Source organism: Bacillus rossius, chromosome 7 (genome assembly GCF_032445375.1).
Source record: "Bacillus rossius redtenbacheri isolate Brsri chromosome 7, Brsri_v3, whole genome shotgun sequence".
Lineage (NCBI taxonomy): Eukaryota > Metazoa > Arthropoda > Insecta > Phasmatodea > Bacillidae > Bacillus > Bacillus rossius.
The window spans coordinates 31,112,135-31,130,390 of record NC_086335.1 but is presented as its reverse complement, the minus strand read 5'-3'; the positions used below and the strand labels follow the sequence as shown (position 1 = coordinate 31,130,390).

General features: G+C 38.0%; 1 protein-coding gene across 2 annotated transcripts in view; it reads left to right on the top strand.

Moving 5' to 3' along the window:
- LOC134533782 (ER membrane protein complex subunit 1) overlaps positions 1-17,919 on the top strand; it is a 70,277-nt gene extending 52,358 nt beyond the window's left edge. For both annotated transcript variants that reach the window (XM_063371434.1, XM_063371435.1), the window contains 5 exons: positions 3,693-3,879; positions 4,094-4,291; positions 7,548-7,673; positions 10,254-10,487; positions 17,443-17,919. In XM_063371434.1, coding sequence (XP_063227504.1) covers positions 3,693-3,879; positions 4,094-4,291; positions 7,548-7,673; positions 10,254-10,487; positions 17,443-17,603 — 906 coding nt within the window. In that variant the 3' untranslated portion in view covers positions 17,604-17,919. The remainder of the gene's footprint in view (positions 1-3,692; positions 3,880-4,093; positions 4,292-7,547; positions 7,674-10,253; positions 10,488-17,442) is intronic.
- The last annotated feature ends 337 nt before the right edge of the window (positions 17,920-18,256 follow it).

Genomic DNA, 18,256 nt, shown 5'->3' with positions numbered 1-18,256 from the left:
TTCACTTCTCGTTTGTCATGCACCATTTTCAGCTAGGTGGATGTTAAATAATAGATGCTTATTTGGTACCTGTATTACTTTTGATAATGCATGGTACAAATTAATTATGTTCATGTTAACGTATATTAATGTAAACAAAATTACAAGGATATTAAATTAAATGACTGCTACTGTAAAGACCCGAAAAAATTGTCTCCGTGAAATAAAGAAAAATTATGAACTTGCGAATTTCTTTGAAAATGATTGTATGTACCGTGTTTACCCATGTACCACCCGCCCCCATGTATGACCCGCACCCCAAATTTTCAACATACTCTCTGGAAAAAAAAATTTTTCACTGTAATGTCTATTTACATGTGCCTGCATAAATAGGGAAAAAGAGTCTGTCATTGTAACAACAAAGAAAACTCTTTATAACTGCAGCACAGAATTTTACTAACACAAATGCATGAAATATTAAGAAAAAAAAACCAGTAATATTCATTGTCAAAATAGTAGATCAATTTTGCTAAACAACAGACGTAAATTTGGTGAAATAAATTTTAAAATGTTTGTATGCAATAACCACAATCGTCAACTGTTGAGTCCGTTGCAACATCCTGCAAAAAAAAAAATAAAGCTCGTAGTGCCAAATAATTAAAAATAATGAGTGATGCCATAAAACCATTTTATTCAACGTAAAAAAAAACCGTAGCAAAAACGTGAGTTGTATTGATACGCATGAAATGGCGCGGGTTGCCAGTTATAGTTAACTCGGTTGAAAACAGAGCGCGCGCGTAGCAATAAGTTTGCGAGCTATCGCTATCGATCTTCGACTACGTGCGCGCACTCTATACCGAATGATGCCAACTGGCGCTGTTTACGTTTTATAGGTGGATTACAGCGACTCCCGACACGTTACGGATAAAGTTTAATACTTTTAAAAATGTCTTGAAAAAACATCAGAATACGTCGTATTTTGATTATTTAAATTAGAAAGCGTTAATCTCAGAATAAACCGCGTAAATTGCGGGAAGCAGTTTATACGTGCGTTGTAAACAACGGCAATTTATTGCATTGCATCATATGGGGTCGTCCATTAATCACGTGATGTTTTTTTAGCAAATTTTTAACCCCCCCCTCCCCCCTAGTGATTTGTGGTGAGGTTTTAGACTACCACCCCCCCCCCCCCCAACTCAATAAATCACGTGTATTTTTTTGGTACAATATATTTTTAAAAATTACAGAATATTATCTTTAAATATAGGTATTCTGTAGCGGATCCAGAAGGGGGGGGGGGGGCTAAGGGGCTCAAGCCCCCTCCAAAAGCATCTGGGTCCACTATTGTTTTAGTGTTTGCCTTGATAAAGCCTAGCCTCAGCTGGATCAAGCCCCTCCCAAACCAAAATCCTGGATCCACCACTGGGTATAATCTAATTTAATTCTGGAAAATTAAGCACAGTGATAAAAATGCTCAGACACACATTAAGGTTGCGGGTTTATTCTCACTGGTATAAAAATTATAAAGGAAAGGCTTATATGTGATTTACGCATGTATTCGGTGCCAAAATCACAGTCTTACTGGCAACTGGCAAGCCGAGCCGGGTGGTTCATGTAGCGGCGGGCGGGTATATTGTTGCCTGGCTACGACGAGTCAAGGTCATGCGTCGCTTTTCGGTTTAGTAGAAATCGCGCGAAAAAATAAATACACGTGATATATCTCTACACCCCCCCCCTCCCCCTTGTGATATTTCGTGATTTTTCCCGACCCCCCCCCCCCCCCCCTCTTTCGAGCCTCACGTGATTAATGGACGATCCCTATGAGGTTAAAACGGGACCGAAATAAAATGGTGCAAATATCGGGAAAAAGTAAATAACGGTAACGTAAATAAGGGGTTTCGCTGTATTTTCATTGTAATAAATGCGTCCAGCATTCGGTAATGTACTATAAATCCAATTTTTTCAGTCTTCATTGCTGTCCAAAACCTCAAATTTCGTGTATAACCCGCACCCCGACTTTTGAATGTTGTTTTTCAGAAAAAATGTGCGGGTGGTACATGGGTAAATACGGTATTCATAAATTTTTTGTATCCATTAAAAGATATTCACTAATGTTTAGTTATTTCATTGAGTCTTTTCTTAGAAGCATTAAATAGATAATCGCGAATGCAGCGTGACTGTAGAAGATAGTTACGTAAGTACCGTAGCGCATTAGCCTGATTTGAGCCTCAGCGAGTGGCACAGATTATATAATTATTTTCTTAATTGGAGACAGGATTTTATAAATAATATCACTCTCTTGTTCGTAATTTTTTTATAATCTTTAAGAAACAAATTGTGGTTATAAAAACTTATTAGTAAAGGACGTAAAATTTAAAATGTGACTAAACCATACAGTTGCACTGTTCCTTGGCAGACGCTGCCAGAAAGGAAGGAAAGATAACCAGATATTTCTGTGGCCTGTGCTGATTCAGGCATTAAGCAGTCAAAACAAAGTCTTCCTTTGTACTATCAACTCACCCTCGATTCTAAGCCTTCAAGGGCAGGGGGAGGTTAGAGTTAATGACTATTATGTTATCTCTCTCATAAGTTCTTCTTGGAATATTTTTATCACTCCTACCCCTTTACCTGGTAGGACTTATTTCCCTTAATACGACCCTCTGTAACACCTTAGCAGTACCACCCCTGTGAAACATATCCCAGTCACAGATTTGAAAAAAAGAATAATGAAATGGTAGAATGAAATAGCATCACATGCTGAAGTCTTTCATTTGTAAACAAATGCCTATTTCATCAACTAAATACATTTATAAGTATATGACAATTACAAAGTATATGTTATTGTAGATTTCTCCAGGTTTGTATCAGTGAGGTTTCACTAATGTATTAGTTTCCTTTTATTTTATTTAATTTGGATTTTAATACAGTACATTTTACGAACATCGCAACTATTTAACCCGTGAAAATTTATTTTTATTATTAACCCTTTGCTTTTTATAAGTTTTCCTGCATCAGAAGCACATTTTGTTTTGTTTTTCAAATATTTTCTTAAGAGGGTTTTACTGTATTATACAGTACGTGGTTAGCCTAGTTCTTTAGAAAAATAAGTATGATAAAAGAATAATGATAAACAAAATGGTCACAAACCAGAATGTCATGAAATTATAGGAGAAAAGGTTAGGGAGGGAGTAATGTTTTTAAAAACCGTTAGCCCACGAAATATAAATTGTCTGGCTATATTATTTTATGGTTTGGAAACAGTTATTTAAAAAAAAAAATTGGTTGCTGCTCTAGGTGATAGTTTGTTTATTAATTTTTTTTTCTTAGCTATCAGGAATTTTTTATGCATAGTTAATTTTGCATTTCATTTATAAATATCACTTGGAATTTTAAGGATTCATTCAACTTAAGGTACTGTGAAACTATTTTTGACATGAAAAAACGCAACATTCAAGTTTGCCTTAGTAAAAATCTGGTAAAGTATGGTCTGAGTTAGAATTCATATAACTTTTTAGTACATATTTTGAGTTTTGTGTGGGTTCAGAAGATTTAGTTTTGCCCCAACCTAGTGGTTAAACATTTTTTTTTTGCAGTTTGTTAATGGTGCAATCATTCAAAATTAGATTTAAAAAGAAAAATGGTTTACAGAAGTCTAATAGCCAGAAGGAGTGTTAATGATGGCTTGACCGGGCTTGGTGCTGGTGGGCTAACAGGAACTGGTGGCGAAGCCAGTGTGGACTGTGAGGCTGACGGACAGAATCACAGCCATCGTGGGGAAGAGTCCCCTGGAGCGGGTCCACTCCCAGGGCAGAGTCCTGGGCGACCGCAGCGTCCTCTACAAGTACGTCAACCCCAACTTGGTGGCGGTGGTGACCGAGGCCACGGACGCTGTGCACAAATGTGAGTACGCGAACCTCGCCTTTGGTCAGGATGGCTCTGGCGTTCACGTTTCGTAGTCAGTGTGATGCAGGTTTACTCCGGAAGAACACGGTAAACGTCTTGGCAACAGTTTGTAGAAGAGTTTCGTGTCATCTAAAAAAAGTAGTAATTAAAGTGCACGTTGCCCGGTCATTGTGAGTACAGTGAGAGTGGTTGCGACGACCGCTGTTCCCAGTCGTGACGAGTGTGTACCTGCTGGACGTGGTGTCTGGGTCGGTGGTGTTCTCCACGGTGCACCGCCGGGCACGGGGCCCCGTCCACCTGGTGCACTCGGAGAACTGGGTGGTCTACACCTACTTCAGCGACAAGTTCCGTCGCACCGAGCTGGTGGCCCTTGAGCTGTACGAGGGCAAGGTCCAGAGCAACACCACAGGTGAGTCCTCGTCGTTCCTTCGACCGAGAGAGATAGTAGCTGCTTTGTCAAGTGAGCGAAGTGATAGGTACTCCCGCGAACCTCGGTGGGGGCAAGCACCGTCGGTGACCTGGGGTATACGGCGGGATGGTGGCGCCGAAGTTGGGATGGGTCCCCTCGACCTCGCGACGTAGCTGTTCAGTTGTCAGAACCATGCCGCGATCGGGACCCATGCTCAATATTAGGTTCTCCGAATTTGAAAATGTAAAAGATCCATCCATCTCCTACTAGGGTTATGTTTTAATGGGATTAGTTACCGAGGGCGGTAGATGAGTGGGCCTGTAGACCTTACAGATATGCAACTTCGGCGTGCTCGTTTGACTAAAAGAGTTATATTTTGGAAAGGCACTTGGCAGCACAGAGATTCCAAACACTGCAACAAAAAGTTTGTAACTTTTTCTGATAAAAATCTCAAATAAATTAAAGTTAACATGACACTATACCCAAAGTCCAAAAAGAATTGTGTAAGAAAATCTCACCATTAAAAATGTGGACATTTTTAAAACTTCCCATTTTCACTTATTTTTGCACTGGTCCCTTGAAATATGTAAGAATGAGGTTCTGCTGTAGTCAGATCTTTGGACACAGTGGGTGTAGCTTCTGGTTGGTGAGCCAAAATCTTGGGGTTAAGTTCCTGGCTAAATTGAGGATTTTCCATTCATGTAACATTTTGGTCCTGAATCTAAGATTGGTTGTTGTGTTGATGCTTCACCCCATACTAGACAATGGTGAACCACCACCATAGGCATCCTCCCATGGTGATGACTTCAGGCTAACTCCATCAATCATTATCATAAATTAAATGTTTTTTTTTTTTTTTCTGATTTCAGTAATGTTATTCTTATACTTAAATTTTAAAATCATCTGAAGAATGGTACCGTAAACTTTTATTCAAGTGTTGAATTTACCAATTTTATAGTCGCAAAATACTTTAGTAAATTAAAATTCTCTGGTGAAGTCTTGTGTGTTTACATGTCAAGTTTTTTTTTGTTGAGTTGGGAGAGGATGGTCAGTTTTTTTCTATTTTTCCAACCTGGCTGTCGCCATAATATTTCTCTCTATTATATGTTTATCTTGTTCAAACATCTAAATTTTAACTTACTTTTCTTGAAAGAACTTAGTAATTCTTTCTTATACTTAACGACTTGTATAAATATCCATCATCATCAACTGCTTCTTGCCTGTGGCCGGGTGAGCAAAGTAAAATGCCTTCATTATCCTAGTGGTGCACCGATGCGGATACCGATGAATCGTAATCGGCGATTATGGGTACTTACCAATTAATCGTAATCAGCGATTATCTTAACGATTACTTTGCCGATTATCTACGTCCTGGCGTAATTAAGTAGGTTTTTACCGTGTAATATTTTGTTACACATTTTAGGACGAAATACGAAAATATTTGTATATATTACAAAATTCATCTAACTCTGTCATAACATGATTACAGATATTTCGTTAAGTTTAATAAATCTCATTGCCTCGAACAATAAAAAATAAATTTTTCCTACACGTTTATTTACGTTTCGTCTTTTGTTCTGTCTTTTGTTTAGTGGCCTTGTACATTACCTATAGCCAGAGACGTAAAATAGATGGCACGCAATCAAAATACCACAAGCAGTTGCAGTGGATTCTATGACAATCGATCTTTTCGAGTCGTAGTAGCGGTTCAAAATCGTGGTCCCGATACCTTCTAGAGTTTATCACTGCGTTTTACAAACTCGTTAAGGGCGACTTTGGTAACATTATCCGTTGTTGTGTTATTTGTATGTGACATGAAAAGTGAAAAAGTATTTATAATTTTATATATTCAGTCAACATAAATAAAATCACATGTGCTAGAATTGGTTTTGAGTCATTTTTATATAATTATAGTGAGATGGCGAGTAGGGAGAAAAAAAGTGAAGTGTGGAAACATTTTTCTATAAACTCAAATGAACAAAATAAAGCAACATGTTTACATTGTTAAACTGTAATTTCTCGATGCAACCTTATGTCATAGTCGATAATAATGCTAGTTTTCTGCAACAAAAACTTACCCATTGTAAATTACAATTATTAGACTAGTTCAAGTTGTTTACAATAACAAATATAAATAGAAGTTAATTTAATTTACACTTTGCAATGACTTAATAGTGTATTTTATATATTTTTATACTGTTATTATAACTGTATTCTCAATTCTACCTAAATTCACATGGGAATAAAAATTTTTGTGTGCATTATTACACTTAAAAAAATTTGTTCATTATAATCGGTAACTGAATCGGTATCTGCCGATTATTGCTCTCATAATCGGTATTCGAATCGGTAATCGGTAAAGTCATATCGGTGCACCACTACATTATCCTATGTCCCTCCACCACTCCACTCTATATTCTTCTCCTCTCTCCTGCACTCCTTTAACTATCTGTTCTTCCCAGCTCCTCCCTGGTCTTCCTTGGGGCCTTCTTCCTGTGTAATTCAGCACCATTTTCCTAGGCAGCCTCTCTTTTCCCATTCTCTTCACAGGACCATACCATCTCATGCTTTATTTTCCCATGATCTCATTCAAGTCCTGTACTCCTTCTCTTGCTTGTAGCATCTCCCATCTCTTCCCTGATCCTGTCTCGCCTCATAACTGCCAACATACTCCTCATAAACTTCATTCCTATTGCTCTGATATTCCCAGCATCTCTGTTGTCTACAGTCCAAGAGTCTGCTCCATAAGTGGTCCAATATGATTAAAATATTCTATGATAAATATAAACATCCAATTTGATGGAAAATGCCTGGTGTTAAACATCAAAGTTTTGGGAGTTTTTGCTGTACTTCAGAAGAAGTGAATGTTATCTATTTAATCAGTCCATAACATTAAGTCATTTACTAGAGATTTCGTAATCACTATGTTGATGACAAAAATAAAATAGTCTTGTCCTCTCACTGCAGACAAGTTGTAGTAGTAAATATGGTTTTAACCCTTTACTTCTGTTATCCCTGTAAATTAAATTACTTTCGGTTCAATTCAGTGTTAATTTTTTTTGGTGGGTCTTCAGTAGCTGTGGTTACTTGAACGTAATGTCCATGGGTTGAGACACAGTTAAGAACTGGATCCAAGTGGTTCGTAAGATCGCAGCCTGCTATGACCTTGGAGGCTTTAAGCCTTGTGGTGCCAGTCCATGCAGCTTTGGAATTGGAACTCTATTTATACTTGATTCTCATGTGTGTGCTGTTGCAGCGTTTTCATCCGTGTCGACTCCTCTGCAGCCGATAGTTGACCGGCAGGCATTCATACTGCCCTCACATGTGCAGTCCATGAAGGAGACTATAACCGAGAAAGGAATTACCAGCAAGCACATTCTAGGTTAGTTCTGTTACTTAGCTGTTCTCTAAACTTGAGCATTAATGTTCAACAGACCCCTCTGAGTTATTGAAAATTTTTAATACCAACTGTAGCATATGGTTCAATTTAAATATAAATACATTTTATATATAAATTACTTAGTAGTTTTTATGTTATACTGTTATTAAGGTATTTTTTATGTAATGTATAATGTAATAATAATAGTAGAACTGCAGTAAAGGTTAAAAATTTGTTGAAAATAATATAATATAGTCATTCCTAAGAACAAAATGGTTTTATAATAGCAAAGTCACTCTTATTTACTAACTGTGGTGAGGTACTCAGTTTAAGGCACAAACTCCTTAAGACTTGCAAGAGTTATGGTCAGAGTAATATTGGTGACACTGCCCAAGATAGCTTGAGGCATTTTATTTATATTTTAACAATGACAGAAAATACCTGTCACATCATGTATTTTTTTACTTAACCATGAAACACAAATCAACTAAAATTAAAAATAAATATTAAAAAAAATGGCCTTGCCTTGTTCAAGGGTAGATTCATCATAAGTTTAATATCAGTTATGCTGTGTACAGTGTAGAAACTATTATTTGATGAGTTCACAACTGATAGTACTGTCATAGAAATAGGCTTCACATATTTAAGAATAACATATTTAAAATTATTTTATACTAGCTGCAGAACCTCCCATTTTCCGGGCTGAACAGAGGGTGAAGGGGACTTTTTTTGAAATCAGATGTAGACAGTAATTATGCAAAATAAGTTCTGTCACTGGCAGAACCCAACAGATGTTCTGCCAGTTATAGTTATTTACGTCTATGTATCTAAAAATGGATGGTCTGTATGTAATCTAGACTGTATAAAGCACTATAGAAAAAGAAGAAAAATGAAACATTTCTGATATTGAAAAGATTCCATTATCTAGTTAATGCTCGGCATGCATTGCAATGCCTCATTCAATTTTGTTTTTTTAATTTTTTTAATAAGGTACACACATACAAACCATCTCTTTCTCTCTCTAAACATATTTATTTATATTTATTTATCTCTAAATATATACTTATTTATCTCTTATCTCTATTTATCTCTATCTCTACATATATACATCGATATCTCCCATTATCTCTCTCTCTCTCTCCTTGATATACCAATCTCTATATCTCTCTATATATGCCTCTGTATAACTCTATATATCTTTATATCTTTTTATCTAACTTCATTTCATTCTCTATACCTTGCTTTATCTCCATCTCTGTCTCTATCTCACTTTATATTTATCACTCTCTCTCTTTTTTATATTTAATTCATTCAATTGTGTCATGCGTGTGCACTCATACAACGAAAACAGTCGAACTGCTGCTATACAATGTGAAATAAACACAATTGTTGAAAAGACTTTCAGGCTACCTATTGTTTATATCACACACGAACTGAAATGTCACTGATGTTTTTATTCAATTCAATTCTGTGAATTATCGCTGTTTCTATTTAATTAATTTCAATTCTGTAATGTGCGTGCACTCATACACAAAAAATGCACAAACTGCCGCTAAACTTTATGAAATACACACATTTGTTGAAACTATTCGTGCACCACCTATTGTAAAATAGTTCTAATAATTCAGAAACTTTTGTGGGTATGCACATAAAAACTCACCAAAATTTCATAGCAATTGGATGAATAGTTTAGGAATGCATGCGGGACAAACTAACTAAAATTAAAGAATAGACGGATGCCCCAAATAATAGCGCGTCTATTGACGAAGTTCAAAACTGAACTGTTATTAGCGCCGTTAGTTCGTTAGCCGCCGCGATCTTCACTAAGCAGATGTGTTCGCACCAAGAAGAAGGATAGGATACTATATGTATGACCATGTGGCGGACATAGAGAAATAACACACTCTCACTGTTTGTATGTCTATAACCTTTGATTTTCTGTTATAAAAAATGAATTTACCCCTTTTCCCCTCTTCATTAGGCATAGAGTTTTATAGTAATATGTGGCTTATGTGTTAATCCAGGTTATGAGCTAGCTGTATGCCAAATCTCATTCAAATCCATTCAGTAGTTCGGGCGTCAAAGAGTAACAAACATACACACAAAATTTCGCTTTAATAACATTAGTAGGATTATGCATACATCAATTGTAAATGAGTGTATTTGAATGCATGTGTTGTTAAACAAATTTTATTATTAATATATTCATATTCATATACCAATCTACTAAAACTTTTTTTTTTGTTTAAGCAAGTATCCATCAATTAGGTTAGATGCTTTCATTTTTTTTTAAAACAAGAAAAATTGAAAACTGACAATACAGTTAGGCATTTTTTTAACTCATCCACCTAATGATTGACCTTGATAATTTTTTTTTACTCGAGAGGAAGAGAATTTGGGGCGCAACTTAAATAACATGGATTATTTTACTTTAGCTGAATGAATTCTCCCAGAAATTATATTTTATTGTTTTGTAGAGAATTGTCTTCATTTTTTTTGAAAATGTATAACTTTTTATTTAGTTGTATGAACTCAGTTGAGTTACTGCTTGTACCTCTGGAGCCACGGTGGTGCTATGTGCAGTCGCCCTGGCGAGCGGCTGGGTGCTGGAGCTGCCGTGGGTGTTCGTGGACCCGCGCCGCCCCAGCACGGTGACCCCGGAGATGCGCGAGGAGGGCGTGATCCCCTACATGCCGGAGCTGCCCCTCCCGTCGGACTCCGTCATCAACTACAACCAGACGCTGGAGCGGGTCCGGGGGATCCACACGTCGCCCAGCGGCCTCGAGTCCACCTGCCTGGTGCTGGTGTACGGCCTGGGTGCGTAGTGCGGGGGATTGGTCGACCGTCGCTAGCTGTCCATCCACCCCGATGACCGATACCGATCACTAGCTGCCCATCCACCCAGATGACCGATACCGATCGCTAGCTGCCGATCCACCCAGATGACCGATACCGATCACTAGCTGCCGATCCACCCCAATGACCGATACCGATCGCTAGCTGCCCATCCACCCAGATGACCGATACCGATCACTAGCTGCCCATCCACCCAGATGACCGATACCGATCACTGGCTGCCCATCCACCCCGATGACCGATACCGATCGCTAGCTGCCCATCCACCCAGATGACCGATACCGATCACTGGCTGCCCATCCACCCAGATGACCGATACCGATTACTAGCTGCCCATCCACCCAGATGACCGATACCAATCACTAGCAGCCCATCAACCTAGATGACCGATACCGATAACTAGCTGCCGATCCACCCCAATGACCGATACCGATCGCTAGCTGCCCATCCACCCAGATGACCGATACCGATCACTAGCTGCCCATCCACCCAGATGACCGATACCGATCACTGGCTGCCCATCCACCCCGATGACCGATACCGATCGCTAGCTGCCCATCCACCCAGATGACCGATACCGATCACTAGCTGCCCATCCACCCAGATGACCGATACCGATCACTGGCTGCCCATCCACCCCGATGACCGATACCGATCGCTAGCTGCCCATCCACCCAGATGACCGATACCGATCACTGGCTGCCCATCCACCCCGATGACCGATACCGATTACTAGCTGCCCATCCACCCAGATGACCGATACCAATCACTAGCTGCCCATCCACCTAGATGACCGATACCGATAACTAGCTGTAGTTGCCCATCCACCCAGATGACCGATACCGATCACTAGCGGCCCATCCACCCAGATGACCGATACCGATGACTAGCTGCCGATCCACCCCAATGACCGATACCGATCGCTAGCTGCCCATCCACCCAGATGACCGATACCGATCACTAGCTGCCCATCCACCCAGATGACCGATACCGATCACTGGCTGCCTATCCACCCCGATGACCGATACCGATCGCTAGCTGCCCATCCACCCAGATGACCGATACCGATCACTAGCTGCCCATCCACCCAGATGACCGATACCGATCACTGGCTGCCCATCCACCCCGATGACCGATACCGATCGCTAGCTGCCCATCCACCCAGATGACCGATACCGATCACTGGCTGCCCATCCACCCCGATGACCGATACCGATTACTAGCTGCCCATCCACCCAGATGACCGATACCAATCACTAGCTGCCCATCCACCTAGATGACCGATACCGATAACTAGCTGTAGTTGCCCATCCACCCAGATGACCGATACCGATCACTAGCTGCCCATCCACCCAGATGACCGATACCGATCACTGGCTGCCCATCCACCCCGATGACCGATACCGATCGCTAGCTGCCCATCCACCCAGATGACCGATACCGATCACTAGCTGCCCATCCACCCAGATGACCGATACCGATCACTATCTGCCCATCCACCCCGATGACCGATACCGATCACTGGCTGCCCGTCCACCCCGATGACCGATACCGATCGCTAGCTGCCCATCCACCCAGATGACCGATACCGATCACTGGCTGCCCATCCACCCCGATAACCGATACCGATCGCTAGCTGCCCATCCACCCAGATGACCGATACCGATCACTAGCTGCCCATCCACCCAGATGACCGATACCGATCACTAGCTGCCCATCCACCCAGATGACCGATACCGATCGCTAGCTGCCCATCCACCCAGATGACCAATACCGATCACTAGCTGCCGATCCACCCTAATGACCGATACCGATCGTTTGCTGTTGATCCACCCTGATAACCGATATTGATAGCTCGCTGTTGATCCATCCCGATAAGCGATACCGATCATCTTTTCAAAAAAGTAAACCACTATGAAGAATGTTGGTTTCTGGCCTTAATAATTTTTTTTTTTTGGAAATAACTTGAGCTGTGCAAACTAATGTTTGAACAGATTAAGTTGTTAATAATGATTACAAAAATAATATTAAGTCAAAATAAATTTGGAACAAAATTAAAAGTTTTAAATAAACTTTTCACTTTACTGTTTGGGTGAACAGAAAAGTAAATACTAAATAGTTTCTTTAAAACACACAAACAAACACAACAATAAATATTTATCTTAGATATTAAAAGAAATAAAATATTTTGCACAAATTTAGTGAAATAATAATAAAACTGTATTGTTAGAAAAATGGTACCAAAAGGTAATTGAAAAATGTTTTATAAGCAGCATACCAAAGATGAAGGGGATGAAAGTTAGTCTTTGATTTGATTTTGACTTTTTGAAGTCTAACACACCCCTAATATAGTGTATTAACTTGCATTTTGGTGTTATAGGTACAGTAAGTCCTCGGTTTACGTCGGGGTTACGTTCCTGAAAACCGCGACGTAAATAGAAACGACGCAAAATGAGCCATGTTTCATGCCACCGGCCGGCCACGGCCCAAGGTCGGCCGGAAGCGCTGGCATACAGACGTGACAACGGGCAATTTTATCACCAAATGACAACCGACAGCGTGGGAAACAAGTCCAACTAGTACTTCTCAGCTTTATAGAATGGTTATTTAACCAGCTGCTCTATTACCTTTATTGATTGAAATATAAAGCAGCGGAGAGCAGGAAGCGTCCCTCATGATGTATGATAAGATAAGGCGGTGAACGTGTAGCTTACGCTACATAGCATAAATTAACTACCGAAGGAAACAAAGAATTATAAACGAATTATATACGGTGTTTTGGTTAAAATAAAGATTTAGGGTAATTGTAAACGACGTTATTGTGAATCGGCGACAACTTAAATTGAAACATGAGTACTCAAACATTAGCGACGTTAATCCGAAACAACGTAAATCGGTACGACGTAAATAGAGGACTTACTGTACTGTGTAGTGACATGCTTTTTGGATTTATTTCAGTTTTATCGCAATCTCCATATAATCGTGTCCCTATGTATGAGCTGTATCTGCTGATTCATCAAATATAAAAAAAAATTGCTTATCTCTATGGATATGTATCCATGTGTTATTTTCAAATGATTAAGTATAGTATATACAATTTAATACTCTATATGTACATCATTGCCCTAACATAATTAACCTCTTTTTGTTAGTCGTCAGTGGAAACTGTGTGTGGCATTGTAGCCCAATGTACTTATGACAAGTAAAACTACCATTTCGTACAGCAGTCAATCACACTGTACTTTGGTAAAGGCCATGTGCTGTTCACATCAGTGGTAGTCAAGTATGCAGCAACATGCGACAGTGGTGTAGTCACAAGCTGCTCATGTAAGGCATTTCCATTTTGTCTAACTACTCCATCAGTATCATGAATAACCCCATTTGTGACTAGGGACAGGAAAATATGGTTTTATATTTTCGTTAATTTCGTTTTAAAAATTAAGGATTTCGGTGTTTTGTGGTTTTATAAAAAAAAAGCCCATACATGACTAGGTTACTCGCAAAAAAGCCTTTAAAACTTAATTATTTCCCATCATTAATTTCTGTTGTCAATTAAATTCAAATATTATCTATTTTTTAATAAAATACCTTTATGCATTAAGCATAAACTACAATAATTATTATTGACAATAACGATAACCTCTAAAATGAACAAAATAATATACATTAATTAATATCGTAGAACTCCTATATGATCCATATAACTGTTCTGCACTTCACTCATTGAGTCATTGACCATTAATTAAAAAAACCATTGTCAAGATTTGCTCAAGCAAAACCATACAAAGACTGAACTGCTCGATTTTTCCAGTGCTTAGCAACTGTAGTTTTTTCTCTATATCATTTAGATTACAGCACAGGATGTGTGCTGTTGCATAAGAAAAACCTTCAAGAAAAGTTATTAGCTCTTCAATTGGCTTGCAGTATTCTGAATAGTGATGGCCCGATATTCAATTTTCAATATCGGAGATCGGTAATATCGGCACATTTTTCAATATTGGGCATTGATAAATACTTGCGATATTTTGATAATCGATGTTTGCTCTCGCCAGTAAAACTTCTCACATTACCTTAACCGTAATTCCAAGCTTATTTTCCGCGGGCGTAATTTATCTTTCTTCACGTCACCATATTACCTAGTAATTCCAAGCATATTTTCCACTGAAACAATTTCAAGCCTATTTCTTCTTTCTGATACTGCAATGCATCCCGACGGTACAATTCTTCCATGTGTACACAAATCCCAGTCATAAGTGCATATTTATACGTTTCAGGTATTTGTAAAATGTTTTCGCTTGATGAATTTTCGAAGTTTACTGAGAGTACATATATTGAAAACATAAACGAAAATAATTACGATATTTAATTTAATAAGTGATGTAGCCGTAAGTAAACATGAAGAAGAATAAAGTTGCTGCTTGATATAACAGGCATTTTCTTTGCGTGTCATTTCATGGTCGCCAACTGCTGTTCTATACAATAATGTTACGTAAGTTTTACAAAAGCTAAAATATGAAACGTGTAAGTAGGGCAAGTTGCAGCAAAGGTATTATGTTGGCTATATTGAGTGCATTGCCAATAACATAAATAAAGATGTGTGGTTTTATAATATCTGCAGTACGTTTCAAAGTTGTATTGAAATTACTTTTCACGTATTTTTAACGTGTTTTCCCACCAATAAATGGAGTGATACACTTGGACAATGGTCACAAAATTTGCTAATTGAAGACCTTCCATTCTAGCGTGTCGTTTACCGTGATGAAATTATACAAAGGGTACAAAAGTTTGATGTTTTTCGGACAGTATTTTTCGTAGATTACAGTTGAGACACTGGACCAAGTACATGCAGTGACTCGTGAATTTGAATTTAGAGACCTTATTTGTAGGCCATTATGATAATTTCATTATTAGCTTTCATTTAATGTGAATTTACAATATTTTAAAATTAATAAAAATAATAATATACATTCACATAAGTATGTTTTATTAATATTTAACATTTTTCATTATTGTCTCTAACAATAATCCAGAACCACAATTTTATAGAATCAGTATTAGAAATGAGATAGGCCTTATAATCGGAATATCGGGTATCGGGTATCGGATCGGTAAATTTGGAAATATTGGAATCGGTATCGTTATCGGGTTTTTGGATATCGGGCCATCACTAATTCTGAAACAAATTTAGTCTCAACTTTGATTTATAGCAGTTCTGCAGAGCTCCTCTCCTTTAGCCAAGTAATACCGCTGTTGTCATAGTCTGATGAATTACCAGATGATGCAAAGAACTCAATGATGTCAAATAGCTGCAAATGTAAACTACTGATTGGAACCACGAATTCCACCTCGTTAAAACTGGCTCAGGGAACACCTTTACTTTTCCACTGGACATTCCATACTTTAAAGGATACAAATATATTTACCTTCAAACTCTTTCTTAATGTCATTTTCAATTTTTTCGCCTAATTTGGGGATATATGTCCTACGAAGGGAACTAGCGGAAGGAATATCCCCACCTCCCTTAACATTTTTGTTTATCCAGTCATGGAATTTACTGTCGTCTAACTTTTCAAGTGGTATGTTCGCCGAAATAAATGCTTCTGTGGTTTCCAAAATGAAATTTTAAGGCGTTTGTTGCTGGTACCCGGGACTACCTAACCTTACTTTAATGTGATGTTTGCCTTACACATGTTTAACAACAGTGTCACATCTTTCATAAATAATTTTTTATGAACGTAAACACGAATTTGACGTATCGATTTTATTCCGTGCAGTAAATAGTGGATTGATCACTAAATCGATGTATCAAAAAGTGTTACAAATGCGCAAATGTATGGTTAATATTGCAATATCCGTGTCGTTTGGAATCAAACATTCCACTGCGATTTAAAAATTTTAATTAATTTTATTTCACTTGGGTATCTGTTTTTAAACATTTAATCTCGTTATTTACGTAACGTTTTCGGTAGTTTAGAACACGTTCTCACTGGAGCATTGCTAGCAACACAATTGTCAAGCAGTCTGGCTATATACAGATTCGCTGGCCATAATCTTGACTGAAGCCATCAGCCATGATGGCCGCCGTATTTACATTTCAATTGCCAAAACAAAATATTATTTTTATGTTCTTAGTATGCACAATGTTGTATTATTTACTTAACACAAATTATTGGCAAGTTTGCATACTTCGTTTGTCGGCTGACGTAGTTTTTTTTATTTTTTCCCTTGCGAAACAATCCACCAAGGTAATGTACATAACCAATTTTCGTAGTTTTTCGCGAGAAAGGCCATTTTTCGCGTTTTGTTGTTGTTGTTTACCACAATATTCGCGTAATTTCGCGAAAATTCGCGTAAAAATATTTTACACCATTTTTTCCCGTCTCTATTTATGACGTATGAATCAATCTGTGTAGTGAAAGATATGAAAGTATTGCAATGAAACTAAAATAGTGATCTGAAACTGCAACAAGTCCTAACCAAGGCTAAACAATTTCACTTGGTGTTTTAATTCATACAGTTGAGTTTCATTTATCATAGCTTCACTTATCAATAATAAAGTATTATCAAACACCCAATCAATTCATTGCGAAAGCAGACTGCAATAAAAAATTTCTTTAAATCATTATAGAATTGAATTGTATTTACCTTCAGACAATCCTCAAATTTAAGTTAATTTTTCAGTTAATTCTTGTGTGTTTTGTTGTAAAACATGATTATTACATAACTTGAAGTTTAATAGACTTTTTTTTCACCTTCATATTAGACGACCAATTGCTTATCCGTTGTTCTGCTGGCGTGTTTATGTCGGATCAGCAAGAGACTACTTAATTTTAACATAGTTTTACAATGCCATATTTTCAGTAATGACAATTTAATGTTTTATTAACTATCAGTTTTTTTTTATTTGCCATTCCAGATGTATTTTACACGCGTGTGGCACCATCGAAAACATTTGATCTTTTGAAGGAAGATTTTGACTACTACCTGATCACAGTGGTGCTATCAGCTCTTCTGATTGCATCGTACGTCACCAAGAAGTTGGCGTCCAAGAAAGCGCTGAAGCAGGCGTGGAAATGACTGTTGTCCAATCAGCGCAGCACTTCTTCCATCCTGCTGTTGAGATGCTGGTCATCAATTAAGTTTCTCATTTTGTAGTTAACAGCTCACAGAAGGGAGCAGAAAAAATTTGTGTATGTTTTACCAGTTGGCTAGGACAGAACTTGTTGGAATGGAAAGTAAAGCAGTGATGTGATTTTGTTAGATTGTTCGATTTAATGTAATTTTGTTGTTGTTGTTGGTGATTGAATCTTTTATGTGGTTGTAAAATTGTAAATTATTTGTATTAAAAATAAATGTTTTGTGTTTTTTAAAGGACACATGTTTCCAATGTTAATATTTGGGTTTTCATTTATGCCAAAAAAACATAAGTTTATTATACCAAAGTCATAACAATATAGTCAACATAGGAGAGTGGTATATTAGGGCAGTATTCCAAGACATTTGTGTAACGTAGCGAATAAGCACTACCTTGTTGGTATTCAACTGTAACCTATCTCGCAGACGTATTCCAGAACATTTCCAAACCCAATCCCTGTTACGTAACGAAAAAGCAACCATTTTAATAAACTGTGCCCTGCACAAGGCTAAAAACTGATTTCAATGCATTTTAGAGGACATTTGACTATGACAAGTATCCTACAAATAGCAGCACTATCACACAAATTAAATGG